Source organism: Malaya genurostris, chromosome 3 (genome assembly GCF_030247185.1).
Source record: "Malaya genurostris strain Urasoe2022 chromosome 3, Malgen_1.1, whole genome shotgun sequence".
NCBI lineage: Eukaryota > Metazoa > Arthropoda > Insecta > Diptera > Culicidae > Malaya > Malaya genurostris.
In genome coordinates, this window is record NC_080572.1 from 39,043,521 (window position 1) to 39,070,686 (window position 27,166).

General features: G+C 37.6%; 2 protein-coding genes across 4 annotated transcripts in view; one reads left to right on the plus strand and one right to left on the minus strand.

The window, feature by feature from the left end:
* LOC131434365 (RNA polymerase II subunit A C-terminal domain phosphatase SSU72) overlaps window positions 1-21,941 on the plus strand; it is a 67,359-nt gene extending 45,418 nt beyond the window's left edge. For all 3 annotated transcript variants that reach the window (XM_058601034.1, XM_058601035.1, XM_058601036.1), the window contains one exon: window positions 21,382-21,941. In XM_058601034.1, the coding sequence (XP_058457017.1) occupies window positions 21,382-21,483 (102 nt within the window). In that variant the 3' untranslated portion in view covers window positions 21,484-21,941. The remainder of the gene's footprint in view (window positions 1-21,381) is intronic.
* Window positions 21,886-24,110, minus strand: LOC131434364 (large subunit GTPase 1 homolog). Its single transcript, XM_058601033.1, has 4 exons — window positions 23,874-24,110; window positions 23,017-23,814; window positions 22,257-22,955; window positions 21,886-22,202 (listed from the first exon to the last, which is right to left on the minus strand). Exons 1-4 carry the CDS (start codon window positions 23,964-23,966, stop codon window positions 21,981-21,983), a joined length of 1,812 nt encoding a protein of 603 aa, XP_058457016.1. The 5' UTR covers window positions 23,967-24,110; the 3' UTR covers window positions 21,886-21,980.
* Window positions 24,111-27,166: the final 3,056 nt, after the last annotated feature.

The following is a 27,166-nucleotide window of genomic DNA, read 5'->3' on the forward strand; positions in this document are numbered from 1 at the left end:
AGCTCAATGGCCAGCTCTTACAGGTTTTGTATCATTTGATGGATAATTTATCATCCGCCGCAAATGATTCAATCACTGTCCTGCAGTGGAATTGTCGAAGCATCATGCCAAAACTTGATTCATTTAAAGTTTTGTTGCATAGTCAAAAATGTGATGTATTTGCTTTGTGCGAAACATGGCTTACATCAAACATAGCCTTAAATTTTAATGACTTTAACATTATACGTCTCGACAGAGACTCCCCGTATGGTGGAGTGCTTTTAGGAATTAAGAAATGTTATTCCTTTTATAGATTAAACATTCCTTCGACTTCTAGTATAGAAGTTGTTGCTTGTCAAATAAACATTAAAGGAAAGGACATTTGCATTGCTTCGGTATATATTCCTCCAAGAGCTCAAGTTGGACAACGACAGCTTAATGAAATTGTCGAAGCCCTTCCTGCTCCACGTTTGATTTTAGGAGATTTCAATTCGCACGGAATGATGTGGGGTTCCGTTTACAATGATAGCAGATCATCTCTAATATATAATATTTGCGACAATTTTAGCATGACGGTACTAAATATGGGTAGCATGACACGGATCCCAAGACCTCCTGCACGTCCAAGTGCATTAGATTTATCTCTTTGTTCGACTTCAATTCGACTAGATTGCACCTGGAAAGTATTTCCTGATTTACATGGTAGCGATCATTTACCAATCATCATCTCAATTAGCAGTAACAAAGGCATTGCTAATTCAGTTAATATTCCATATGATTTGACAAAAAATATTGACTGGATTAAATACCAAAGTAATATTTCAAGTGTCTTAACTTCAATGGAAGAGCTTCCCCCACTTGAAGAATATGACTTCCTCGTTTGTTCGATTCTGGAGGCCGCAGAACAAGCCCAAACCAAACGATTTCTTGGTCCATCGTCTAACAGAAGACCTCCAAATCCTTGGTGGGACAAAGAGTGCTCAGATGCTAAACACGCGAAACAAAATGCTTTCAAGACATTTTTAAAACGAGGAGGAGGAACTCCTCAGAATTTTGAAAAATTCTTGGTTTTAGAAACCAAGTACAAGAACATACTTCGGGTTAAGAAATGCAGCTATTGGAGACATTTTGTGGAAGGTTTGTCAAGAGAAACCTCAATGAGCACTCTTTGGAATACGGCCAGACGAATGAGGAATCGTAACGTAGGAAATGAGAGTGAGGAGTACTCGAATCGATGGATATTTGATTTTGCGAGGAAAGTTTGTCCAGATTCCGTTCCTACGCATAGCATTGTTAGGGAGTCTTCTTCAAATGATGATTCCATTGATAGCCCCTTTTCAATGATGGAATTTTCCATAGCACTCATGTCTTGTAACAATAACGCTCCTGGATTGGACAGAATTAAATTCAACTTGGTGAAGAATCTGCCCGACCTCGCAAAAAGACGTTTGTTGGAATTGTTCAACAAGTTTCTTGAGCAAAATATTGTTCCACCTGACTGGAGACAAGTGAAAGTTATCGCCATTCAAAAGCCGGGGAAACCAGCTTCCAATCACAACTCATATAGACCCATTGCGATGTTGTCCTGCATCAGAAAATTGTTCGAAAAAATTATTCTACGACGTCTCGACACTTGGGTCGAGACGAACGGTTTGTTGTCAGATACTCAGTTTGGCTTCCGTAGAAATAAAGGGACGAATGATTGCCTTGCATTACTTTCGTCTGACATCCAAATTGCCTTCGCTCAAAAGCAACAAATGGCATCTGTATTTTTAGACATTAAAGGAGCATTTGATTCAGTTTCCATTGATGTTCTTTCAGACAAGCTCCACCAACATGGACTCCCAGCGGTTATAAATAATTATTTGCACAACCTTTTGTCAGAGAAACGCATGCATTTTTCACATGGCGATTTGGCAACAATCAGAATTAGCTACATGGGTCTCCCGCAAGGCTCATGCCTCAGTCCGCTCCTCTATAATTTTTACGTGAATGACATTGACAGCTGTCTAGTAACCCCATGTACACTAAGACAATTGGCAGATGATGGCGTGGTTTCAGTTACTGGATCCAAAGCTATTGATCTGCAAAAACCATTGCAAGATACCTTAGATAAATTGTCCGTTTGGGCTGTTCATCTTGGTATCGAATTCTCTGCGGAGAAAACAGAGCTGGTCGTCTTTTCAAAAAAGCATGATCCCGCGCAACTTCAGCTTCATATGATGGGAAGAATAATCGAACAGGTTTTGACTTTCAAATACCTCGGGGTGTGGTTTGATTCCAAATGCACGTGGGGAGGACACATTAGGTATCTGATAACGAAATGCCAACAAAGAGTAAATTTTCTTCGAACAATAACAGGGTCTTGGTGGGGTGCTCATCCGCAAGATCTAATAAAATTGTATCAGACAACGATACTTTCAGTGATGGAATATGGATGCGTTTGTTTTCGTTCCGCTGCAAATTCTCATATTATCAAACTTGAGCGAATTCAGTACCGTTGTTTGCGAATTGCTTTAGGCTGCATGCATTCGACACATACAATGAGTCTTGAAGTTCTGGCGGGAGTTCTTCCATTAAAAGATCGATTTTGGGAGCTTTCATCACGCCTGCTAATAAGATGTGATGTGCTGAATCCCATGGTAATTAATAATTTCGAACGTCTAGTCGAGCTTCGTTCTCAAACAAAATTCATGACAGTATATTTTAACCATATGTCACAGGAAATCAACCCTTCAAGATATATTCCTATCCGTGTCAGCCTCCTAAATGTACCTGACTCAACTTTATTTTTCGACACATCCATGCAGCGCGAAGTGCGTGGAATCCCGGACCACCTACGCTCTATGGAAATCCCAAAAATATTTTCAAGTAAGTTCAGGCATATTAACTCTGAGAAAATGTTTTACACGGACGGATCGCGAATGGAAGAAGCGACAGGGTTTGGTATGTTCAACAATAATGTTTCGGCCTCATTCAAGCTTCAAGAACCTGCATCTGTTTATATAGCAGAGTTAGCAGCAGTTCATTATAGCTTGAATGTAATCGTCACATTATCTCCAAACCATTATTTCCTCTTCACAGATAGTCTGAGTGCAATTGAAGCCATTCGCTCAAACGCTGCTGGCAAAAATGAACCGTTTTTCTTGGGTAAAATAAAACAGTGTCTGAACGACATATTGAATAATAATTATCTAATCACAATAGTTTGGGTTCCGGCTCATTGCTCCATTTCAGGCAATGAAAGAGCCGATATTTTAGCCAAACGTGGTGCTATTGAGGGTGAAATTTATGAGAGACCGATTGCTTTCAACGAATTCTATAGCGCGTCTCGCCAAAGAACACTTGCCAGCTGGCAAGCTTCTTGGGATAAAGATGATCTGGGTCGGTGGATGCACTCAATTATTCCTAAAATATCGACAAAGGCATGGTTCAGGGGACTGGATGTGAGTAGAGATTTCATTCGTGTGATGTCCAGACTCATGTCCAATCACTACACGTTAGATGCACATCTCCTTCGAATTGGACTTTCCGAGACTAATCATTGTGCTTGCGGCGAAGGTTACCGCGATATTGACCATGTTGTTTGGACATGCGTGGAGTTTCGTGATGTCAGATCTCAACTAATAAATTCCTTGCGTACCCAAGGTAGACTATCCAATGTCCCAGTTCGCGACATTCTTGCTTGTCGTGACCTTCCATACATGAAACTTCTTTATCATTTCATTAAATCCATTGGAGTTCCAATTTAAATTTTATTTTATGTTAAACTGTTTTCTCTTCCATGAGTTCAACCAATAGCCAACTATAGGATATTGAATATAAGTGGTGAACTGATACAAACAATCCTGAAATAGTTATAAGATCATGTACAAAATAAATGTATTTTATTTAATGTAATTTAAAATAGCAACTCGCTTGATAAAAACAGTGTTTAGATTAACTAATGAGTACCAACATACTAATATGATATTCGAAATGTATTAGGTTTAAACTACTATGTATTGTGGATGCCACGGCGAAGAAAAACTTATGTATATTGCCTATGAAATAAACGTATTTATGAAAAAAAAAAAAAAAAGTAAACTGTCTGTGCTCTCAGTCTCAGTTAACACATGAACTAAGCAATCCATGACAATGTAATGAAATGAAGGGTTCGCTCTCGTTAGTATTGTACGAGAAGGAAGACCTTGCCCAAAGACATCATATTAACAAGATATCCAGCTCTCACATTTCCCGAACAAATCATTGGCAACATCCTTTTTTGAGAGCATGTCGCCCCCAGGCGAGCCCGCATCGAATCTTATATATAGAAGTAGGAAAGAAAAATGTCAAATTCGTGCGCGCCAAAATAGCAGGGTTGCGCACCCATACAATTGACATGATATGTTGAATGTGATGGCGTGCGATGGCGTTGCTGAACTGAAGATTGACTTCGCTCCAAGCTGACAGGGTCTGCCTTGCCTCACGGTGTGCTACAAGACGCGAAGCAAAGTCATATAGGCAGTGTTTACGGTTTATTTTTAAAAAGTAGGTTTACAGAAATCATTTTTAACATAATGTTCGCATTCCAAGACCAAATTTGATCACATTTCAAACATACTTTAAACATTTTATAGCAGAAGTTTTGCATTTGAGCCCATTTTCAAAACGATCAATTTGTTTCTTGGCAGTTTACACTGTGTATATATCCGAGAAACACTAAAAGCAATGTTCTTTAAGTTAATATTCATCGGAACTAAAAGTTATGAAACTAGTTTCCTCATAGGCATCTACAATATTAGAACCATTCATCAAATGCTAACCTCATGAAGCATAGGTCTCAGCAAGCGGGCATATTCATGAACTAAAGAACGAACGAAGCAGCTCTCCTGGCTTGGGTTGCGCTGTGAATTCTACCTGACATACACTCAGAAAAATAGTATGGTAACTGTTACTATATAGAGGGCCAACTTGACCATGAGCGTATAGTGGTTTTCAGCCGACTATGAAATCAGATGATTTCAACAATAGTCAAGTTCATGCTTACTATGAATGGTATCGGCTCTAGAATAGTAATATTGAACAGTGTATTGTATGAATAACTAATACGATTGAGATGGTTAGCCTAACCATGACCGAATATTTCTTTTACATTGTAGTTTTTGCTATAACCAGAGTCATGGTATTTTTGACATTTCACTTCTAGTTATTTTGAAACTAAAAGCAGTGGTTGATTCAACAATGCTGAAGATCAGCAAAACATGAGCTAATGTTGAAAAGTTTTATGAATTTAAATTCTAAAATAAGAACAACAAAATAATTTCTTTAACCTTTTTTTTATTTTCGCATCAAATCAAATGATAATATATCTGGTGAAATATTGCTTAGCATTGCTTGATAGCATCAGTTGATCCAAGGCTCTGTCCGGTGGAGTTTTTCCTGAAGCAGAAATTGGCAGCAGAAAAGAAATTATTAGCCAAGTCCGCAGATGCAAACCTCGATACCCACCTGCGATTTTCCGTCGGATACGAGCGAATTGAATCCGGGAATCAAAAGATAATCTTCCTTTTCATCAATCGCTTGATGTTGTTTCTACAGCGACCGATAATGAATAATAAAACGTATACGAGATGTTGATTTCACTGGAAAACATAACCGGAAAAATTGTTGAAAAATTGAATTTCAACGACGGAAACTAGTAAGGCTACAAACTTTACCTACCTGCAAGACCTACCAAAGTATACAGTCACAATATAGAATATTTTGTTCAAATCCATCACTGATGTGTTGCCCATGTACGAAATTTTCTGCCAAATTGTAACTTTATGTGACAATAGCAGTACACCCGTTTATTGACAATTTGTATAGTCAGCACAAATGTAATACATAGTAGGTTGAAAAACACTATACGATAATGTGCTTACTACATAAATTCTGTTGATATGGACTACATGAATAGTGTTTTCAAACTTCATAATCGTCTTTTAAACCATGTATCTATTTATGGTAACATTATTATATTGTGAACATATTTACTAGTAGCAATAACTATTTCGCTTCTCATATATATCAAGGCTCGATTTCACCTTACTAGAAATTGTCATTTTAACTATTTGTTCTTATATTTGAGATGACTACCATTGTCAGGATGACCATGCTAGAAAAGTCATAAATACAAATAGTTTAGTCAAGTCGTAGTCTTTGTTGTCTAGTAATTTATACAATACAAATGGTGAATAGTCATATATCATGATTGTTGACACTTTTTAAGCGTATAGTTGAAATGACAATAAAAAACAAGTTACGGTTACTATGGTTCTTTTCTTAGTGTACGAATGTGTTTGATGTGGTACTTGTGCGGATATGATGATTGGTCCCTATGCTTTCCAAGACGATAATGGAGCAATAAAAACTGTTTTTTTTTTCATAAATACGTTTATTTCTTAAGGCAGTTTACATAAGTTTTTCTTCGCCGTAGCATCACTTTTACATAATATTCTTATCCTAATTTAATTCTAACATAGTCACAACGTTTTGAATTTATTAAAACATATTCTCTTATAGCTTAAATATCATCTTAGGTAACTCGTCATTAATTATGAAATCTACTCGGAAATATTATTTGAACCAAACGATTACCTTCTATAAATTATAAAATAAGCTGTTTTTTTGACATTTTGTTGATAATTTCATAAACTGTTTCGAGTTTGTTTGTATCATTACATAATTTTTATTCTAATTTAGCTATTGGTTGAACTCATGGACGCAGCTGGGATCAGAGCTAAGTCTTAAAAGGGGCCTTTATTAAATTGAAACTCCAATTTTCTTTATGAAATGATAAATAAGTTTCATGTATGAAAGGTCACGACAAGCAAGAATGTCTCGAACTGGGATATTGGATAGTTTACCTTGGGTACGCAAAGAATTTATTAGTTGAGATCTGACATCACGATACTCCACGCATGTCCAAACGACATGATCAATATCCCGATAGCCTTCTCCGCAAGCACAATGATTAGTCTCGGAGAGCCCAATTCGAAGGAGATGTGCATCTAACGTGTAGTGATTGGACATGAGTCTGGACATCACACGAATGAAATCCCTACTCACATCCAGTCCCCTGAACCATGCCTTTGTCGATATATTCGGAATAATTGAGTGCATCCACCGACCCAGATCATCTCTATCCCAAGAAGCTTGCCAGCTGGCAAGTGTTCTTTGGCGAGACGAGCTATAGAATTCGTTGAAAGCAATCGGTCGCTCATAAATTTCACCCTCAATAGCACCACGTTTGGCTAAAATATCGGCTCTTTCATTGCCAGGAATGGAGCAATGAGCCGGGACCCAGACTATAGTGATTAGATAATTATTGTTCAATATGTCGTTCAGGCACTGTTTTATTTTGCCCAGGAAAAACGGTTCAGTCTTGCCAGTCATGTTAGAGCGAATGGCTTCAATTGCACTCAGACTATCTGTGAAGAGGAAATAATGGTTTGGAGATAATGTGACGATTACACTCAAACTATAATGAACTGCTGCTAGCTCTGCTATATAAACAGATGCAGGTTCTTGAAGCCTAAATGAGGCCGAAACATTATTGTTGAACATACCAAACCCTGTCGCTTCTTCAATTCGCGATCCGTCCGTGTAAAACATTTTCTCAGAGTCAATATGCCTGAACTTACTTGAAAATATTTTAGGGATTTCCGTCGAGCGTAGGTGATCCGGGATTCCACGCACTTCGCGCTGCATGGATGTGTCGAAAAATAAAGTTGAGTCAGGGACATTTAGGAGGCTGACATGGATAGGAATATATCTTGAAGGGTTGATTTCCTGTGACATATGGTTAAAATATACTGTCATGAATTTTGTTTGAGATCGAAGCTCGACTAGTCGTTCGAAATTATTAATTACCATGGGATTCAGCACCTCACATCTTATTAGCAGGCGTGATGAAAGCTCCCAAAATCGATCTTTTAATGGAAGAACTCCCGCCAGAACTTCAAGACTCATTGTATGTGTTGAATGCATGCAGCCTAAGGCAATTCGCAAACAACGGTACTGAATTCGCTCAAGTTTGATAATATGAGAGTTTGCAGCGGAACGAAAACAAACGCATCCATATTCCATCACTGAAAGTATCGTTGTTTGATACAATTTTATTAGATCTTGCGGATGAGCACCCCACCAAGATCCTGTTATTGTTCGAAGAAAATTTACTCTTTGTTGGCATTTCGTTATCAGATACCTAATGTGTCCTCCCCACTTGCATTTGGAATCGAACCACACCCCGAGGTATTTAAAAGTTAAAACCTGTTGGATCATTCTTCCCATCATATGGAGCTGAAGCTGCGCGGGATCATGCTTTCTTGAAAAGACGACTAACTCTGTTTTCTCCGCAGAGAATTCGATACCAAGATGAACAGCCCAAACGGACAAGTTATCTAAGGTATCTTGCAATGGTTTATGCAGATCAATAGCTTTGGGTCCAGTAACTGAAACCACGCCATCATCTGCCAATTGTCTTAGTGTACATGGGGTTACAAGACAGCTGTCAATGTCATTCACGTAAAAATTATAAAGGAGCGGACTGAGGCATGAGCCTTGCGGTAGACCCATGTAGCTAATTCTGAATGTTGTCAAATCGCCATTTGAAAAATGCATGCGTTTCTCTGACAAAAGGTTGTGCAAATAATTATTTATAACCGCTGGGAGTCCATGTTGGTGGAGCTTGTCTGAAAGAACATCAATGGAAACTGAATCAAATGCTCCTTTAATGTCTAAAAATACAGATGCCATTTGTTGCTTTTGAGCGAAGGCAATTTGGATGTCAGACGAAAGTAATGCAAGGCAATCATTCGTCCCTTTATTTCTACGGAAGCCAAACTGAGTATCTGACAACAAACCGTTCGTCTCGACCCAAGTGTCGAGACGTCGTAGAATAATTTTTTCGAACAATTTTCTGATGCAGGACAACATCGCAATGGGTCTATATGAGTTGTGATTGGAAGCTGGTTTCCCCGGCTTTTGAATGGCAATAACTTTCACTTGTCTCCAGTCAGGTGGAACAATATTTTGCTCAAGAAACTTGTTGAACAATTCCAACAAACGTCTTTTTGCGAGGTCGGGCAGATTCTTCACCAAGTTGAATTTAATTCTGTCCAACCCAGGAGCGTTATTGTTACAAGACAAGAGTGCTATAGAAAATTCCATCATTGAAAATGGGTTATTAATAAAACCATTATTTGGAGGAGATTCCCTTATAATGCTCTGCGTAGGAACAGAATCTGGGCAAACTTTCCTAGCAAAGTCAAATATCCATCGGTTCGAGTATTCATCACTCTCATTGCCCACGTTACGATTCCTCATTCGTCTGGCCGTGTTCCAAAGAGTGCTCATTGAGGTTTCCTTTGACAAACCTTCGACAAAATGTCTCCAATAGCTACATTTTTTGGCTCGAAGTATGCTCTTGTACTTGGTTTCTAAAGCCATAAGTTTTTCAAAATTCTGAGGAGTTCCTCCTCCCCGTTTTAGAAACGTCTTGCAAGCATTTTGTTTTGCGAGTTTAGCCTCTGAGCACTCTTTGTCCCACCAGGGGTTGGGAGGCCTTCTGTTAGTCGTTGGCCCAGGAAAGCGTTTAGTTTGGGATTGTTCTGCTGCCTCCAGAATCGAACAAATGAGGAAGTCATATTCTTCAAGTGGAGGGAGCTCTTCCATTGAATTCAAAATACTAGAGATACTACTTTGGTATTTAATCCAGTCGATATTTTTTGTCAAATCATATGGAATACTAGCTGAAGTAGCAATGCAATTGCTATTGCTAATTGAGATGATGATTGGTAAATGATCGCTACCGTGTAAATCAGGCAATATTTTCCAGGTGCAATCTAGTCGAATTGATGTTGAGCAAAGAGATAGATCTAATGCACTTGGGCGTGCAGGAGGTCTTGGGATCCGTGTCATGCTACCCATATTTAATACCGTCATGCTAAAATTGTCACAAATGTTTTGTATTAAAGATGATCTGCTATCATTGTAAACGGAACCCCACATCATTCCGTGCGAATTTAAATCCCCCAGAATCAATCGTGGAGCAGGAAGGGCTTCAACCATTTCATTAAGCTGTCGCTGTCCAACTTGTGCTTTTGGAGGAATATAAACCGAAGCTATGCAAATATCTTTGCCTTTAATGTTTATTTGGCAAGCAACAACTTCTATACTAGAAGTTGAAGGGATGTTTAATCTATAAAAGGAATAGCATTTCTTAATTCCCAAAAGCACTCCACCATACGGAGAGTCTCTATCGAGACGTATAATGTTAAAATCATTAAAATTTAAAGCTATGTTTGAAGTAAGCCATGTTTCGCATAAAGCAAATACATCACATTTTTGGCTATGCAATAAAATTTTAAATGAATCAAGTTTTGGCATGATACTTCGACAATTCCACTGCAGGACAGTGATTGTATCATTTGCGGCGGGTGATAAATTATCCATCAAAAGATACAAAACCTGAGACAATTGGCCATTGAGCTGATAACTGCTTCAAAAAATTTCTAGCTATTGGAAGGAATGCCATTATGAGGGTCTTTAAGGGTTCAGATATATTGAATGCTGAGAAAATCCATTCAACAATTTCCGAAAACTTCAGTAATCCTGTTGGTGGCTGTGAAATAGAGCCCACAGGATTATTACCTTTTTCTGTGCTAGATCCTGGATTGGTTTGTGAATTTGACAAACCAGGAGGCACAGTCTTTGGTTTTGACTTTTTTTGTTTAACACGGGGATCTTTTTTTGAAGATGAAATTTTAGGTGTCTTTTTTGGTAATTTGGAAGAAGACTTCTTTCTCTTAACTGACCCTTGGGTAGTGATAAACGAATTACCTTCACTATTTTCGTCAGAGTCAGAGTCCTCTGGTTCCTCTAGATTTGAAAACCCGTTTTCGGTTTCCAAAGGGGGGACATCAATGACCGTTTTAAGCATTTCTGCATATGTGCGCTTAGACCGTGCTTTTAAAGAAAGCTTAATTTTGTCTTTGTGTACTTTAAATGCAGTGCATACTGAAATATCCTCATGAGGACTTTCTCCACAATAAATACATTTTTCAATTTCCTTGTTGCAATCATTATCTTTATGAGGCCCTTCACACTTAATACATTTTGGTTTATTACTACAGTAAGTAGCTGTGTGGCCGAATTTTTTGCAGTTCGTACAATTCATTACATTTGGAACAAAAAGCCGAACAGGGAGGCGAATTTTATCGACATAGACATGGGACGGCAACGCAGACCCGGCAAATGTCACTCGAAACGAGTCTGATGGGCGATAAACTTTCTTTCCCTCTTCATGAACTACTGAGTACAGTTGTTTGCACTCCAGTATTTTCACACCCTCAAGCATAGAGTTCTTGAAACGACCAACACCATGCTTGAGTAAATCATCTACCGAAAGACTCGCTTCGGTAACAACACCGTCAATTTCGACATCTTTGGAGGGTATGTAAACTTTATACTCTTTAATGAAATGTTCCGAAGAGACAATATCATTCGCGTGTTTCAAACTATTTACCACAACACGAATTTTATCGTTATTTACTTTTATGATCTCTTTGATTGAAGAGTATCGTGATGTCAAACCTTTAGAAATTTGTAAAATGTTTAATGGCTTTGATATACGTCTAAAAAAGACTATCCAAGGCCCAGAAGAGCTCTCCTGATATTTTTTCGTTCGTGGGGGTATAGGATTCATGCTAGGATTTACGTCCATGGATTCATCCATCACATTAAAATTTTTAATCAAACTTTAAATAAAAAATGAAACCAACACTACACAGTACTCAATCAAAAGGAAAAGAAAAAACTTCTACCTTGAAATTGTTGTCTATCTCCGTTGCACTGCCGTGTAGATTCTCGTTGCTCTAGATGTTCTTGTTGGATGCTGATTGTTGGATGTGATGCTACTGCTACCTGACATCAAGCACCACTCGATTTCCGATTTACTTTTGTCTTCGCCAGCTGTAACCAGCGCAGGTCACCGGTGTATACCTGCGTGTTGTATGGCAGTGGAAAGACCGAGTTGTCTTGTCTCCTTCTTCCTTGTGCTCCGCACCGATATGCTTCTGCACCGAAGTGCCTTCGCACCGGTGTGCCTTTGCACTCTCCTGCTTCTATGTGCCTTTGCACTCTCCTTCTTCGATGTGCCTTTGCACTCTCTTGCTCAGCACTTGTGGCTGTGTATTGTGGCCTGGGTAGAGCTTGGGAAACGCCCTTTGTTGTTTCCTTCACCAGCTTGGCCCAGCACTAGGGCTCTCTTATGCAGCACGATTTTACGCTTTAACGGCTGCTGCCAACAGGTCTCTACCTGTAGTTCAACCGTTGTCGTATTTAACGCGTGTAAACTAACCAGCGTTGTTAAACTGTACGCTTCTATACACAACCTTCTCGGTTGAACGGCTATTACTGAATGGATAAAAACTGTTAATGGCGATCGTTATCGAGCCGTGATAAATAATTTTGTGATGCCCATTGTTCGTGAAAATGATTTGAATGACTAATGGTTTCAACAGGACGGTGCAACATGCCATACAGCTCGATTACAAACGGTGATTTTGTCTGGCACCCGAGAACACCCGATTGGACGCCACCAGATATTTTTGTGGAGTTATTTGAAATCCAAGGTAAACGCTGATAAGCCAAGAATCATAGCTCAACGCAAAGACAACACATGACGTGAAATCTTTTTGTATTAAAGGTCAAAGGTGGCCTTTTACGCGATATCGTTTTCAAAAAATCACCCTCATTCTTGTTTACGTCCGTATCAACCATACGACGAACGGATACTTTTGAACGAATACGAATAAAACATTCTTGTTTTCACTTGAATGAATTCGAACGCGACTCGTTTGCACAAAATATTTAAATATCAGTAAACTTTTTCAAATAAATGCTTAGCCATGGTAAAATCACTTCAATTCTTGTGATTAACCATATGCAAAACACTAGAATGCCAGTTTAGTTTAGAACAATACGTGTATTCGAACATCACTCGTACGAACGAAAAGTCCCATTCTCGTTTACAAACGAATAGACGAAATGCCGTGGTTTTAATTCGTTATTTTCATGCTGCGAATCAACCGTTCGAATACATTGAAAACTTTTTAACCGATTTCCAGCAAATTTCTTTTCGAATGTAAAGGTGACTTGCAATCAAGTGATAAATTTGTTTTTTGAATACAATATTTAGAAAGCATAGCAATGCTTGTTTTTTTTTTCTGGCGAGTCTTCGAACATTTGCGCGGTTCCAAGTTCTTACGCATCGAATTATACCAGATCTATTAGGTACTTTATAGAAAATTCGCTTAAAACATAACAACATTGCAAGATACTTTTCGCAGATACTGCTGATCGGACGACAATTTCCAATGCTTTTTCTTACTTTGCACGAAGTTTAATTTCAAAACTTTGTGTACCGACTTGAATAAAATTGATCTTCAGTACGATATTCATTTATTATGTAGCATTCGTCACTTCTTTGACGCTTAGAATCTTTCTAAAAATCTACCTGTGATGCCGATCCTTCTTTTGCACAGGAATCGAGTTCGTACACATTCGAGTGAAAACAAGAATAGCTTGTTCGCATTAGTTCGAAAGTATGTGTTCGTCGAATAGTCGATACGGATGTAAACATGCATGATGATACAAAATCATCGGAAAAACAAGTCAAACAACAAATGATATCAATCATTTTTCATTACAACTCAAGTCTGTACCAGAACTGATAGTTTAAAGTTGGATGGGCGTTGTTTTTATGCATGTACGATGATTAAAAGTGTGATCGATTCGAACGTAAACGGGAATACGAATTTGATATACTTTCGAACGTTTATCGTTTAATGTCGTTTATTTTTTTATATATCGTTTAGCCTTTCGAACGTATCGCATACGACCGTAAACAAGAATGAGGGTGATATTGTATTATATTACAGTATATTGTATTGTATTGCATTATGTTTCGATATATTATATTGAATTGTATTATGGTATATTATATGTATTATATTATATTATACTATACTAGCGGACCCCTGCACACTTCGTAGCCCAATAATATTAGATTAGATGTAGAAACTACTTATCAATTTTAATGATTATTGATGAAAAATATCATTATAATGCTCTGTGATAGTGGCCCCAACCTTTTTATATCGCGGACAACAGGATAAAAATATAAAACCGATGGTTTGCCGAAACGCGAACAGGCAGCGTGCAATATCAGTGAGCATCATTGGAATGCGTGGAATTAAAACTTTTTCTTCTTCTCATTTGCCATTCAAAATTGTTGCCTCGACAACATTTGCGATTACCTTTTGAACTTCAAACTTTTTTCTGTACTTGTTCCTCTATTTTCTGCACTTTATTTTGTACTTTTTGGACTTGTTTTTGTAATTTGTATGTTTGTTCCTGTACTTTCTGTGCTTATTTCAAAATTTGTTTTTGTACGTTCTATACCTGCTCCAGTATTTTCTGTATTTGGTCCTGTAACTTCTGTACTTATATCTGTACCATCTGCACATTCTGTACCTTTTTCTGCACTCTCTGCAAATGAGTCAGTACTTCCTGTATTTGCTTCCCTCATTTCTGTACTTGATTTTGTACTTTCTGCACTTGTTCCTGTACCTTCTTTATTTTTTCCTGAACTTACCTTCCGTACTTGTTCTTTTTTGGATGGAAATTATTTCAAATACTCTCAAGTCAGAATAATCGAACGAACGAGCAATCATGATGCTCGCGATCAGTGAAGTAGAATGGTAGAATGTTCCGTAGAAATTAATCATCTGACAATTGTTTTTAATTCGATCTCAACATATTTCCCCAAAACAGGTACACACGTACACTTCGCACGTTAAAGCAGTTTTTTCCTGCTCTCAAAAGTCCCAAATGACCTAAGTTAAATAAAACCAAAATCAGTTTGCCAGTTTATGAGCAAGAGAGTGAATCATTCGAATAGGTAAAACATGACGATGAGTTTCAAATCTCGGTTCCATCGATATAATGTAATAACAGGATGCAAACGGGATGGTTCAAGTACATTGGATGAAACTGTTCATAGCCACTCAAACACAAATAATTTGAAATTTCAAAATACTCTGTGTTGATTTCATTCGAATCGTGTTTGGGCCAAAGAATCCTTCAAAGGTATAGCATAGGAAATGCCGAACAAAAAACAGAAAACATCCTTCTAATTCAAATGGAATTGTTCCAAAAAGTAGAGAGAGGAACAGTTTTGATGTTTGAGTTAACGGTGTTAATTTGAAGTGGCAGCACACCTTAATCCTGTTGTCTCTGAATAAGATTTTAGTGCATTGTAACAGTACTAATTATATCTATCGTGAAGATAAGATTCACATTTCTTGAGTTTTGGGAAAACAACAAATAATTAAAAAACGTTAACCAATGTCTTTTCTTATACTGCACATACTTGCATATCAGTCCCATATGTAAAATAGGCATGTCGAAAAAACGACGATTAAAATATTTTTTTCAATTTTTTTGATTTATTGTGCTACTTAATGCTAAATCATGGTATTATTACAGGAAATATCGTTAATACACCTTTGCTATTTCAATATTGCAACAAATGAAATTATTGAAATTTGCACTGAATGGGACTGATATGCGGGTACTTTGAATATGGGACAGACATGAGTTCAAGGATGGCTTTTATCGTATCAAAGAACGCTCACTGGTAACTCTTCACACGATTGAATCAGTGCCATCAAAGAGAGACGGATATCATCGCAACAACAAAAACCCGGCATGGCTCATTTAACATAGAATAGACACCAGTGCGAAAGCGAACTTCTCTCGATGACATTTCTGAGAATCAAAGATTAGCACGCTGCTGTGGGGATCCTCTCTGAAACAACAAACGGTCGCTTATTCTCGTTTCGCGATCCGATTCTAACATATACAGGCAGTTGATAATTCTCGGTTGATTTTCCAGAAGGCCGTAACAACAAGTGACAGTTTCTCTTTGTTTACTTTCTCTTCTATTAATTACCAAGCTGTTTACACGTTTATCACTTAACTCTTTGCATAGAATGATGTTCGAAACGTTCGACTTCCAAACAGAACTGTGAAATCCAAGAAAATCTTTTTAGATCACATCACAATAATCGAAAGAGAGAGTAAACAAAGAGAAACTGTCACTTGCTGGACTTCTGGACAATCAACCGAGGATTGCAATAGAATCATTTTACTATTGCCGCTTATTCTAACTTTATGCATATAACCTTTATATAAGTTGTGTCTATGAAAATGTCTGTGAATGCTCCACACAAGAGTTTTGAAATATTGCAACCTAGTATGAGAACCATTGATCTCAAATTTACATATCGGTGAATGCAAACCTGTATGCTGATCATTTGGCGCCCTAACTTAATTGAACATGTGATTTGAAATATTTTTTTTGTGTCATTTATTTTACCATTTTGTTCGTTCACCGGGGAGCGATTCGAAGTAGAGAAACACGTGAATCAAGTAGGCTCAGTGAAATTTTTGCACAAATCAGCTCGTTTGGCGCCAAATGATTTTATTAACAATCTAGTATTCATATTTTGCTCTACAGTCAGCTAGCATTTCACAACTACATACACGCCGAAAATTTCCAATTCCATACGAACCAATTTTCTAGTTTTTCTCTACTTTCCCGAAGGATTTTCATTATGTACTATAGCCTAAAACCTCCGCATTAACGTCACCTTTCGAAAAAAAATATTATTTTAAGATCGGCCCACGCATACCAGAGAACATTAGCAACACACTTCGCTATTATTTTATATATATATATATATATATATATATATATATATATATATATATATATATATATATATATATATATATATATATATATATATATATATATATATATATATATATATATATATATATATATATATAATATTATATTATGCTCAATTATATTGACAACGGGGAGGGTCAGGGAATGCATCAGGGTATCTTACAACTGAATGACTCGATGATGTAGTGGATTGCCAACCTGAGTCCCGTGGGGGAAGCTTTGTGTTTCTCTACAGGAAAAAATTATGAAATTTACAGGTGACAGAATTCTACAAACGATACAATTCACAACTACTTAATGTTTCAAATGACACAATATTCCACTTGCACAGAATTTTACATGCTCCGAGTGTAATTTGCACTGCTGTATGGATTTATATTTATTTGCACTGCTGTATGGATTTATATTTATCAATTACTCAATGAACAGATATAACCATTTGTTTCAGTCGAGTAAACGATGTGCTTGTGATCTAATGTTTCTCGGTTCAAGTCGCGCTGCTGCTATTGATGTTTTGTTTTTTATTTCATTCGAATTCAAGATTTGATATTTTCAAATCACACAGTTTTACGTGTTCTTGAATATAAATTTGTATGAAATACGACGCTCCATTTCTATGCATCTAATAAGATGTAAAATGACAAGATTTTTTTGTACTGTGTCCGAAATGAGTAAGACGCACCCTTCTAACAAACAAAACCTCAGGCAGGTTTAAGCTGGTATAGCGAAATTCTTTATTATATGACCGGATGTTCTTGCTGGAAGGCGCCGGGTCCTCAAAACCCATTTTGGTCTTCTTAACAGCAGTTATATGAAAGCTATCTGATAATCAAATTCGGATCTAATGTAAGTCTATCCGCATACATACCTACATACATACATGAATGTCGGGAAAAACATATGTTACCGTTCCTCAAGCAACACCATCACAGGAAAAGGTCATTCAGTGGTATGCCACCCGATGTTAGCTACACGAAAGTCAGTTGTCAACGTTTCAAGACCAACATCAAAGACATCATATTAACAAGATATCCATCTCTCACATTTCCCGAACAAATCATTGGCATCATCCTTTTTTGCGAGCTTGTCGCCCTCCGGTGAGTCCGCATCGAATCTCATACATAGAAGTAGGGGAGAGAAATGTCAAATTCGTGCGCACCAAAATAGCAGGGCTGCGCACACATACAATTGACATGATATGTCGAATGTGATGCCGTGTGATGGCGTTGCCGAACTGAAGATTGATTTCGCTTCAAGCTGACAGGGTCTACCAACATGCATTCTGCGGCAAGGAAAGTGACTAAGGGCATATTCAGGAGTGTTTTAGTTCTAGATGCATAATTTATGTCAGTTACAAAATTTAAATCTGGATTTTATAACAAGAAAAACTGGCAGCCCCAGCAGTGTTTTACTCGTGTTTCAAATATACAAAAAAATAGAACGGCATCGTAGACCAGTTTTAAATTTGACAGAAGAACTGGTCGAATAAATAAAACTAGAACGGCTTGCTGGGGATACGTTTGTTTCAGTTTCATTTAAATTATAGACCACCCATATGAATCTCGCAGCTGCTGAATTTGCTCTAAGGAGGTTGTGCCACACTTGATGGGAATAGTTAAACGGAAGGCCCGTCAATTCGCATTCGCTAAAAAGGAAGCTTGTTTTTTTTATTATGTATGAATTGAACTTGATAAAGAAACATTTTTGCCTAAAATGATTTTGTCTTATTCTTGTATGAACAGGTTTTGACCGTAACACGTTCTAGTTTTCAAGTTTGTCGGAAATCGTACGCTGATTTGAAATTTTCCAAAAACGTAATGAATCTTAATGAAAATAAAGTTTCATTTGTCACTCGACTCGACATCAGGGCTTGTATTGTGAATCCTCAAACGAACGAAGCAACAAAAAATATCTGCTGTGAACACTTTGCTTGACATAGCTGAATGAGAGACCTATATTAGAGAGAAACTGGATGCGTGAGAGTATATGCTACTGAGCAGACCAATTCCCCTTGCCAAGTAAACTGTCTGTGCTCTCAGTCTCAGTTAACACATGAACTAAGCAATCCATGACAATGTAATGAAATGAAGGGTTCGCTCTCGTTAGTATTGTACGAGAAGGAAGACCTTGCCCAAAGACATCATATTAACAAGATATCCAGCTCTCACATTTCCCGAACAAATCATTGGCAACATCCTTTTTTGAGAGCATGTCGCCCCCAGGCGAGCCCGCATCGAATCTTATATATAGAAGTAGGAAAGAAAAATGTCAAATTCGTGCGCGCCAAAATAGCAGGGTTGCGCACCCATACAATTGACATGATATGTTGAATGTGATGGCGTGCGATGGCGTTGCTGAACTGAAGATTGACTTCGCTCCAAGCTGACAGGGTCTGCCTTGCCTCACGGTGTGCTACAAGACGCGAAGCAAAGTCATATAGGCAGTGTTTACGGTTTATTTTTAAAAAGTAGGTTTACAGAAATCATTTTTAACATAATGTTCGCATTCCAAGACCAAATTTGATCACATTTCAAACATACTTTAAACATTTTATAGCAGAAGTTTTGCATTTGAGCCCATTTTCAAAACGATCAATTTGTTTCTTGGCAGTTTACACTGTGTATATATCCGAGAAACACTAAAAGCAATGTTCTTTAAGTTAATATTCATCGGAACTAAAAGTTATGAAACTAGTTTCCTCATAGGCATCTACAATATTAGAACCATTCATCAAATGCTAACCTCATGAAGCATAGGTCTCAGCAAGCGGGCATATTCATGAACTAAAGAACGAACGAAGCAGCTCTCCTGGCTTGGGTTGCGCTGTGAATTCTACCTGACATACACTCAGAAAAATAGTATGGTAACTGTTACTATATAGAGGGCCAACTTGACCATGAGCGTATAGTGGTTTTCAGCCGACTATGAAATCAGATGATTTCAACAATAGTCAAGTTCATGCTTACTATGAATGGTATCGGCTCTAGAATAGTAATATTGAACAGTGTATTGTATGAATAACTAATACGATTGAGATGGTTAGCCTAACCATGACCGAATATTTCTTTTACATTGTAGTTTTTGCTATAACCAGAGTCATGGTATTTTTGACATTTCACTTCTAGTTATTTTGAAACTAAAAGCAGTGGTTGATTCAACAATGCTGAAGATCAGCAAAACATGAGCTAATGTTGAAAAGTTTTATGAATTTAAATTCTAAAATAAGAACAACAAAATAATTTCTTTAACCTTTTTTTTATTTTCGCATCAAATCAAATGATAATATATCTGGTGAAATTGCATTGCTTGATAGCATCAGTTGATCCAAGGCTCTGTCCGGTGGAGTTTTTCCTGAAGCAGAAATTGGCAGCAGAAAAGAAATTATTAGCCAAGTCCGCAGATGCAAACCTCGATACCCACCTGCGATTTTCCGTCGGATACGAGCGAATTGAATCCGGGAATCAAAAGATAATCTTCCTTTTCATCAATCGCTTGATGTTGTTTCTACAGCGACCGATAATGAATAATAAACCGTATACGAGATGTTGATTTCACTGGAAAACATAACCGGAAAAATTGTTGAAAAATTGAATTTCAACGACGGAAACTAGTAAGGCTACAAACTTTACCTACCTGCAAGACCTACCAAAGTATACAGTCACAATATAGAATATTTTGTTCAAATCCATCACTGATGTGTTGCCCATGTACGAAATTTTCTGCCAAATTGTAACTTTATGTGACAATAGCAGTACACCCGTTTATTGACAATTTGTATAGTCAGCACAAATGTAATACATAGTAGGTTGAAAAACACTATACGATAATGTGCTTACTACATAAATTCTGTTGATATGGACTACATGAATAGTGTTTTCAAACTTCATAATCGTCTTTTAAACCATGTATCTATTTATGGTAACATTATTATATTGTGAACATATTTACTAGTAGCAATAACTATTTCGCTTCTCATATATATCAAGGCTCGAGAGCAATTTCACCTTACTAGAAATTGTCATTTTAACTATTTGTTCTTATATTTGAGATGACTACCATTGTCAGGATGACCATGCTAGAAAAGTCATAAATACAAATAGTTTAGTCAAGTCGTAGTCTTTGTTGTCTAGTAATTTATACAATACAAATGGTGAATAGTCATATATCATGATTGTTGACACTTTTTAAGCGTATAGTTGAAATGACAATAAAAAACAGGTTACGGTTACTATGGTTCTTTTCTTAGTGTACGAATGTGTGTGAATAGCACAGATGGTGAAATCCTTTCGTTCATATTCGTTGCTTCAATTTGCAAGCCCTGCTCGACATCACTGGTTTGCTGATTACTCAGTGAGAAAAATGTGCTTGTTTAATGGTGGCACGAAAATCCGAACAGAATGCACCTATTTCCTTCTTATCCTGCAGATTTTTTTTTTGTATATATGTAAGATGAATGCTGTAACTCAAAACTGGAGACCACAATTTTCCTGAACAAAACCCTTAACTTCATGTAATATATATTTAATTTAAAATTTAATAACGTGTTTTATTTACAGATGGCCCAAAGTGATGACCTGGACAATGACATCGACGAACTGTTGCATGATTTCGAAAGCAAATGCCAACGGAGTGTGCTGCATTGTGTATTGTTCTACTAGTGTTGAGTTCAATTCAAGCAAACTACCAGTCCCAAAACTACAATAACTATGAAAATAAAACTAGACATTTTATTTCATCATTTCTCCCCACTTTCTAGTGTACTATATAATTATTTCTTAGTTGTTAGCTGATAGGTATATCGTAAGAGCAAAGCAACCCCCTAGGATATCAGGTTTAAACTGTTTTTTTCTCTTAATAATGAATCAACGGCTATAGTTTGTATCGATTCAAGCAGAACAGAACAAAGCATTACAAGTACGGTTCAATCTTGACAAATTTATAATAGGACAGTTATAACGAATTTGAGGGAATCGAGACGGATCACTGAACGAAACTATAGCACATAATAAAAACACCGGCTAGTGATCCGACGTAATTAGAATCGTTGATTAAAGCATATATTTAATATAAAGATGTGTAATCCTTTTGTATATTGAATAAAGCTACAAAACAGTTACAGAGCTCACTTCATATTAGAATAACACCATTCCAGTGTTCAGTGCTGATCAAGGTAAGCATATTTGCGCCGAAGCTTTTCTCGTTTTTCTCGTTTCTGGTGCTTCCACGGTTTGCCAGCTATCAAAACACCAGCATCCTGAGAATTTACACCCATCGGTCGTACATTCGGAAAGTCGTTACGCCCTTTCACAAATCCGGTATAACTACGTGCCTGGAAAAACTGATCGTCGATATCTTTGCCGGTGGTGGTAGTGCCCATCTGAAAAAAGAAAAGCGATTAAATCCACAAGGACTGATGTTTGATAGTCCTCACCTTCATTGCTCGTTGCTGTCGAGGTGGTAACAATTTCACGTCTACTTCTTCTCTAAGACGCTCCGGAAATTTGTGAAACTCGTTTTGATCGACATCGGGTGGAGCATTGCAGTACAGCAATTTGCCATTCACAAAATCCTTCAGCACATAACGCGAGCCTCGTGATTGGTCAGGTTGACCGTTGGCTGTCATGTACCCCCTATTGTAGGCAAAAGCCAGCAATAGTTCCTCCGAGTAAGGTGCCCTATTAGGGTCCTCACCTTCAAGCGGCTTGACTATCATAATGCCATACGTATCTTCTAGAACATGCCGTGGAATTAATGTACAAAGTAGATTAACCGGCGGAATGTGGTCTCGCATCTGATCGATTGGTAATATTCCATTCAGGATCATGTCCGCCTTGGTTGTGCAGAAACTGGGCATGACAAGACCAGGACAATCGCAGAACAGCAACTCATTATCTACGAACAGTGTTTGAAAATGCTTCGTTTTGCCGGGAGTAGCTGAGACAGAAACTTTTTTCTCGATGAATACAGCATTTATTGTACTACTTTTTCCGACATTCGGGTAACCTACTAAGCCAACGGTTACCACACCGGAAGTGACACGTTCCGACTTATGAAGACGCTTGAACAAGGCAATCAGCTCGGTGTTGGACAGCACTTCCGGATTGTTTCGTATTTTAGTAAACGACTTACCCTGTAAGGAACGAAAAAAATCAATTGCTAAAACATTACTGAAAAATATTTGCAGTTGTTACATCATCATCGACCAGTTCTTCAATTTTTTTCTCCAAATGCTCTAACGTCTCTTCAACATGATCGACCTTTAAATCCAATTCTTTTAGTTTCCTTTCCAGTGGTATTGCGTATTCCGTGTTTGCATTCTCTGCTTCCGCTTCACGCTTTCGCTTAGCTTCATCGACCGATTGTGCGGCGGAGAAGAAAGCAACTCTTATCTCCTGCTCATCGAAGTAATTCGCCCATCTTTTTCTCTGTTCTCCGTTAAGGAAGTCGGATTTATTTATCAAAATCATGTTCAATTTTTTGTCATCTACTTCCTTCACGTATTTCTCTAAATCTTCGCTTCGAAACAATAAGGGATTTCTTGCATCAACAATTTGAACTACGATATCAGATCGTTCCACAACTCGCCACAGCTGGCGCCAGAAATCTAAATTTTTTTCATACGGAGTCATTAGTAAATCTTCCTCTTCCTGTAAAGATGCCAGCCCTCTTCGCCATTCAAGAAAATTCTCGTTCTCCATCGATTGTAACTCTTCTGATGTTGTTTCCTTGTTCCACTTGGGTCTACGTGGAATCTTTAGAAGATTTTTTTTATCAGTCTGTTTACGCTCGATTTCAACCCGTTCATTGCTGGTCAGTAATCCAACCTTAGATTTCGGATTCACGTAACTGATGTTCAATTTTTCTGCTTGAAATTCAGTTCCAGCCAACTCCGCTGTTCTTAGAAACTCTTGAAATGATGATTCTTCGGTAACCGACTGCAGATTCAATCGACCCCAATCATACCCATCTTGAACTTCGGTTGTGTGAAGCTGAAATCAAAGTCATTTAATTCTAAATTAAAAATTTAGCATGTTGAGGGATATTTTACCATGCTATTATTATCAACAGTTTTTCGATTACCATGACCGAATCGGTCCTTAATTAAGGATCGTCCCAGTTGATTAGCTTTCTTTTTGCCCATATTTGTTAAACGTGACTAACAATTGTTAGATAAAATAGGCACTAAAAATTGGAAATCTAAACATAACAAACAAGCATGGACCGCAGAACTTCAAAAACAATAAATAAACGCAAACTCAAAGTCCAAAGCAGAGATGCCAGGTAAAAAATTCCAATATCTTCAGACAGGGTTACAAAAGTCAGAAAATCTGAACAAAATGTCTGAAGGATTCTATTTCTCTAAAAAGTATAGTACGCTAAACTGACTTGGCCAGCGAAAAAAAAACTCGAGGCAATTTCAAAAGTCTGTAAATTTTGACACGAAAGTCTGCGAAATTTGAAAACAAATCTGCAGACCTGGCATCTCTGGTCCGAAGACAATATTTTGACAGTGTACTAAATTGTGTACTAATATTACCACGAAATACTACCCGCATAGCGTTTTGGCTACCTGGGCAACCATGACCACCAGACGGCTATCAAATTGATTCAGTGACGGTTGTCAAATCCAATTTGACAAACCAAAGTCGCCTGTATCTAAGTTAGCCGAGCGTTTTCATCTTCTTACCTTTGCTGAAAATGTCAAAGATTTCAATGTGGAAAAATCCTGGAGGATACGGTTGTATCGTTTGAGTTGTATATCTGGCAGCGGTGAGGCAGTCGGTCACCAGAATGTCTGCCAGCCATATTTTTCCAGCTGGCAGCGTTTAGTCAGCCATCTGGCAGCCATGCGTATGCGGGTACAGGTGATAACTTTTGTCTACCTGTGAGTGCAGTTCTCGATTAATTTTTCAAAAGGGCGTATAAGCAAGTGACAGTTTCTCTTTAATCAGTCTCTCTTTCGATTATTGTGATGTGATTAAATAGATTTTGTTTGATATCACTATTCTGTTTGAAAGTCGAAAGCTTCGGGTATCATTTCATGTAAAGGAAAGGAAGGCATGAAAGTTTGAAAATTTCTAACCATTCAATTGATTCAATCTAGGAAGCCATAAAAATTTGAAAATTTCTAACCATTCAAATGATTCAATCTAGGTAGGCATGGAAATTTTGAAATTTTCTGAACAACGGTTTTGCGAATCAGTTTCTTAGTTAAAGTTGAAAGAAGTGGTGGTGCTTTTGCAATTTGGAATTGTAATAAAAATAAATGGAGGATTCCGATAGGAACCGCTTGGTAATTAATAGAAGAGAAAGTAGACAAAGAGACACTGTCACTTGCTTATACGCTCTATTGAAAAATCAACCGAGATTTTCCATAATAAATATATATGAAGAGCAATAACTTATTACCTTTCATATGTACTTTTTAATGAAAAAATAAAACCAAGACGCTAAAAATGTAGAACTGATTCAAAACGGCTCTGCCAATCTTGTATGGCAAGAACCCGACAGAAACAGAACCGTTAATAACCGCTAGGCGAAATTCTCTGCCGGATACGGTTGTTGCATTGTTGTAAAACTTTTGCCGGAATTCTGGCAGAATTCCGAGAAAATGGTTGGCAGACATAGCCAGCTGTCTGGGGGGAAATCTATCCGCCGCGTACAAGTGGGCGCTTGTGAGGAATTCTGGCAACCGTCAAAAGGCTGGCTGCATTCCGGCTGCTGTCAAAATTATGCAGGCGAAATTGCGTCATTATCTCGCCGTACGTGTCTTGTTTATTTCTCTCTTCCCTCTTTTTTCTTGTTTTTATTCGACTTCATTTGATATTCGTCAATCCCGCATGTACATACAAAAAACGAATCTTGAGACGAGCAGAGATGTCTATTTCCTCTGTGTGACGAAGAGCAAGCAAAATTTCTCCCCTCGCACTGACAATATCAACGAGAGCTCTTCTCTTTTACATTTATACACCACTGTTGTATAAAGTGTGCACGCATCATGAGTGCGTTTGTTTATTTCCTTTTACCTCTTCCACTGAATCGCACCAAAGTCACAGACTAACAGACAGGACACTCAAATTAGATTCTTCAATCATTTTAACGGTCATTTTGAATATTCCTTTATTTGGGACAGTACTCACATGTGTCATGATGGCGCCACGTAACCCTATCAAAAACATCCCGTCTGTCATCTAGACTGTTTATTTTTTTCATTTACCAACAGAGTTGCCATTCATACAGAATTACCTGTAATGTTTTGATTTGTATACGTCCATGTGAATTTCATGCAGGATATAGATTTAATACATATTGTCAAAACTATATACATAATTTTGTCTACTTCTCATCCTCAAACGCAATACAAAATCGAACCCGCTTTGTTACAATATTTACTTGCTTCTGGTCTGCCGCCACTTAATTTCGGGTGAAAACTACCAACACAATAAAAAATAGTCTAGATGAACAACGTTGAGTCAAATAAATGGTTACCTTCTTACATCGCGAAAAAGTTAAATACATTATCAACATAATCCAATAATTTATTGTGACGATTTATTTTCAAAAATTTTGATGAAATCAAGCAACCCTGCAAGCAGCTGATCGGTGTTGACAAACGAGGGGAAACATACTAGTAAAAAAAACCTTTACATTACACAAGGGGTGTACAGATAGTAAATAGTTCGCGCAGTACAATATAGGTGGAACTAGTGCATCACGAAAAATTATTTTTATAAGAAATTACTCATACTGTCATGTCTGTTAGTCTGTGCCAAAGTGCTAGAGCATTAGCTAATAAATTCTCTGAGGTGGATGCAGATACTTTCACAGAGGTGTACACGCCGGTGAGCACTCTGCTGTATGGTTTGCGTAGAAAAAGCGTGGACACGCAAAATCAGCAAAATAAAACAATTTATCGTAAAATTTTCGGTTTTCCTTGCAAATTTTTCATAGCAAGGTCAGATCTACTCTCTATTAATTGAAGTTCACAGAAGTGTTCGCTCACAACCACGCGCCAGTGGTCACTTGGGTGTATTTATACGAGAGCGCGTGTGAGCGATTCATGCGAAGAGAATGTCACAGACTAACAGACATGATAGTATGAGTAAATTCTTATCAAAATAATTTTTCGTGATTCACTAGTTCCACCTATATTGTACTGCGCGAACTATTTACTATCGGTACACCCCTTGTGTTATGTGAAAGTTTTTTTACTAGTTGGTTTCCCCTCGTTTGTCAACACCGATCAGCTGCTTGCAGGGATGCCTGATTTCATCATAATATTTGAAAATGAATCATCACAATAAATTATTGGATTACGTTGATAATATACTTAACTTTTTC

Bases quoted from the DNA above. Each gene is read 5' to 3' on its own strand.
- LOC131434364 (XM_058601033.1), bottom strand. From the start codon at position 23,966: ATGGGCAAAAAGAAAGCTAATCAACTGGGACGATCCTTAATTAAGGAC. The intron at 23,815-23,873 runs GTAAAATATCCC...CTTTGATTTCAG, and splicing joins CTGTTGATAATAATAGCATG to CTTCACACAACCGAAGTTCA. The intron at 22,203-22,256 runs GTGAGGACTATC...TTCTTTTTTCAG, and splicing joins GACAGCAACGAGCAATGAAG to ATGGGCACTACCACCACCGG.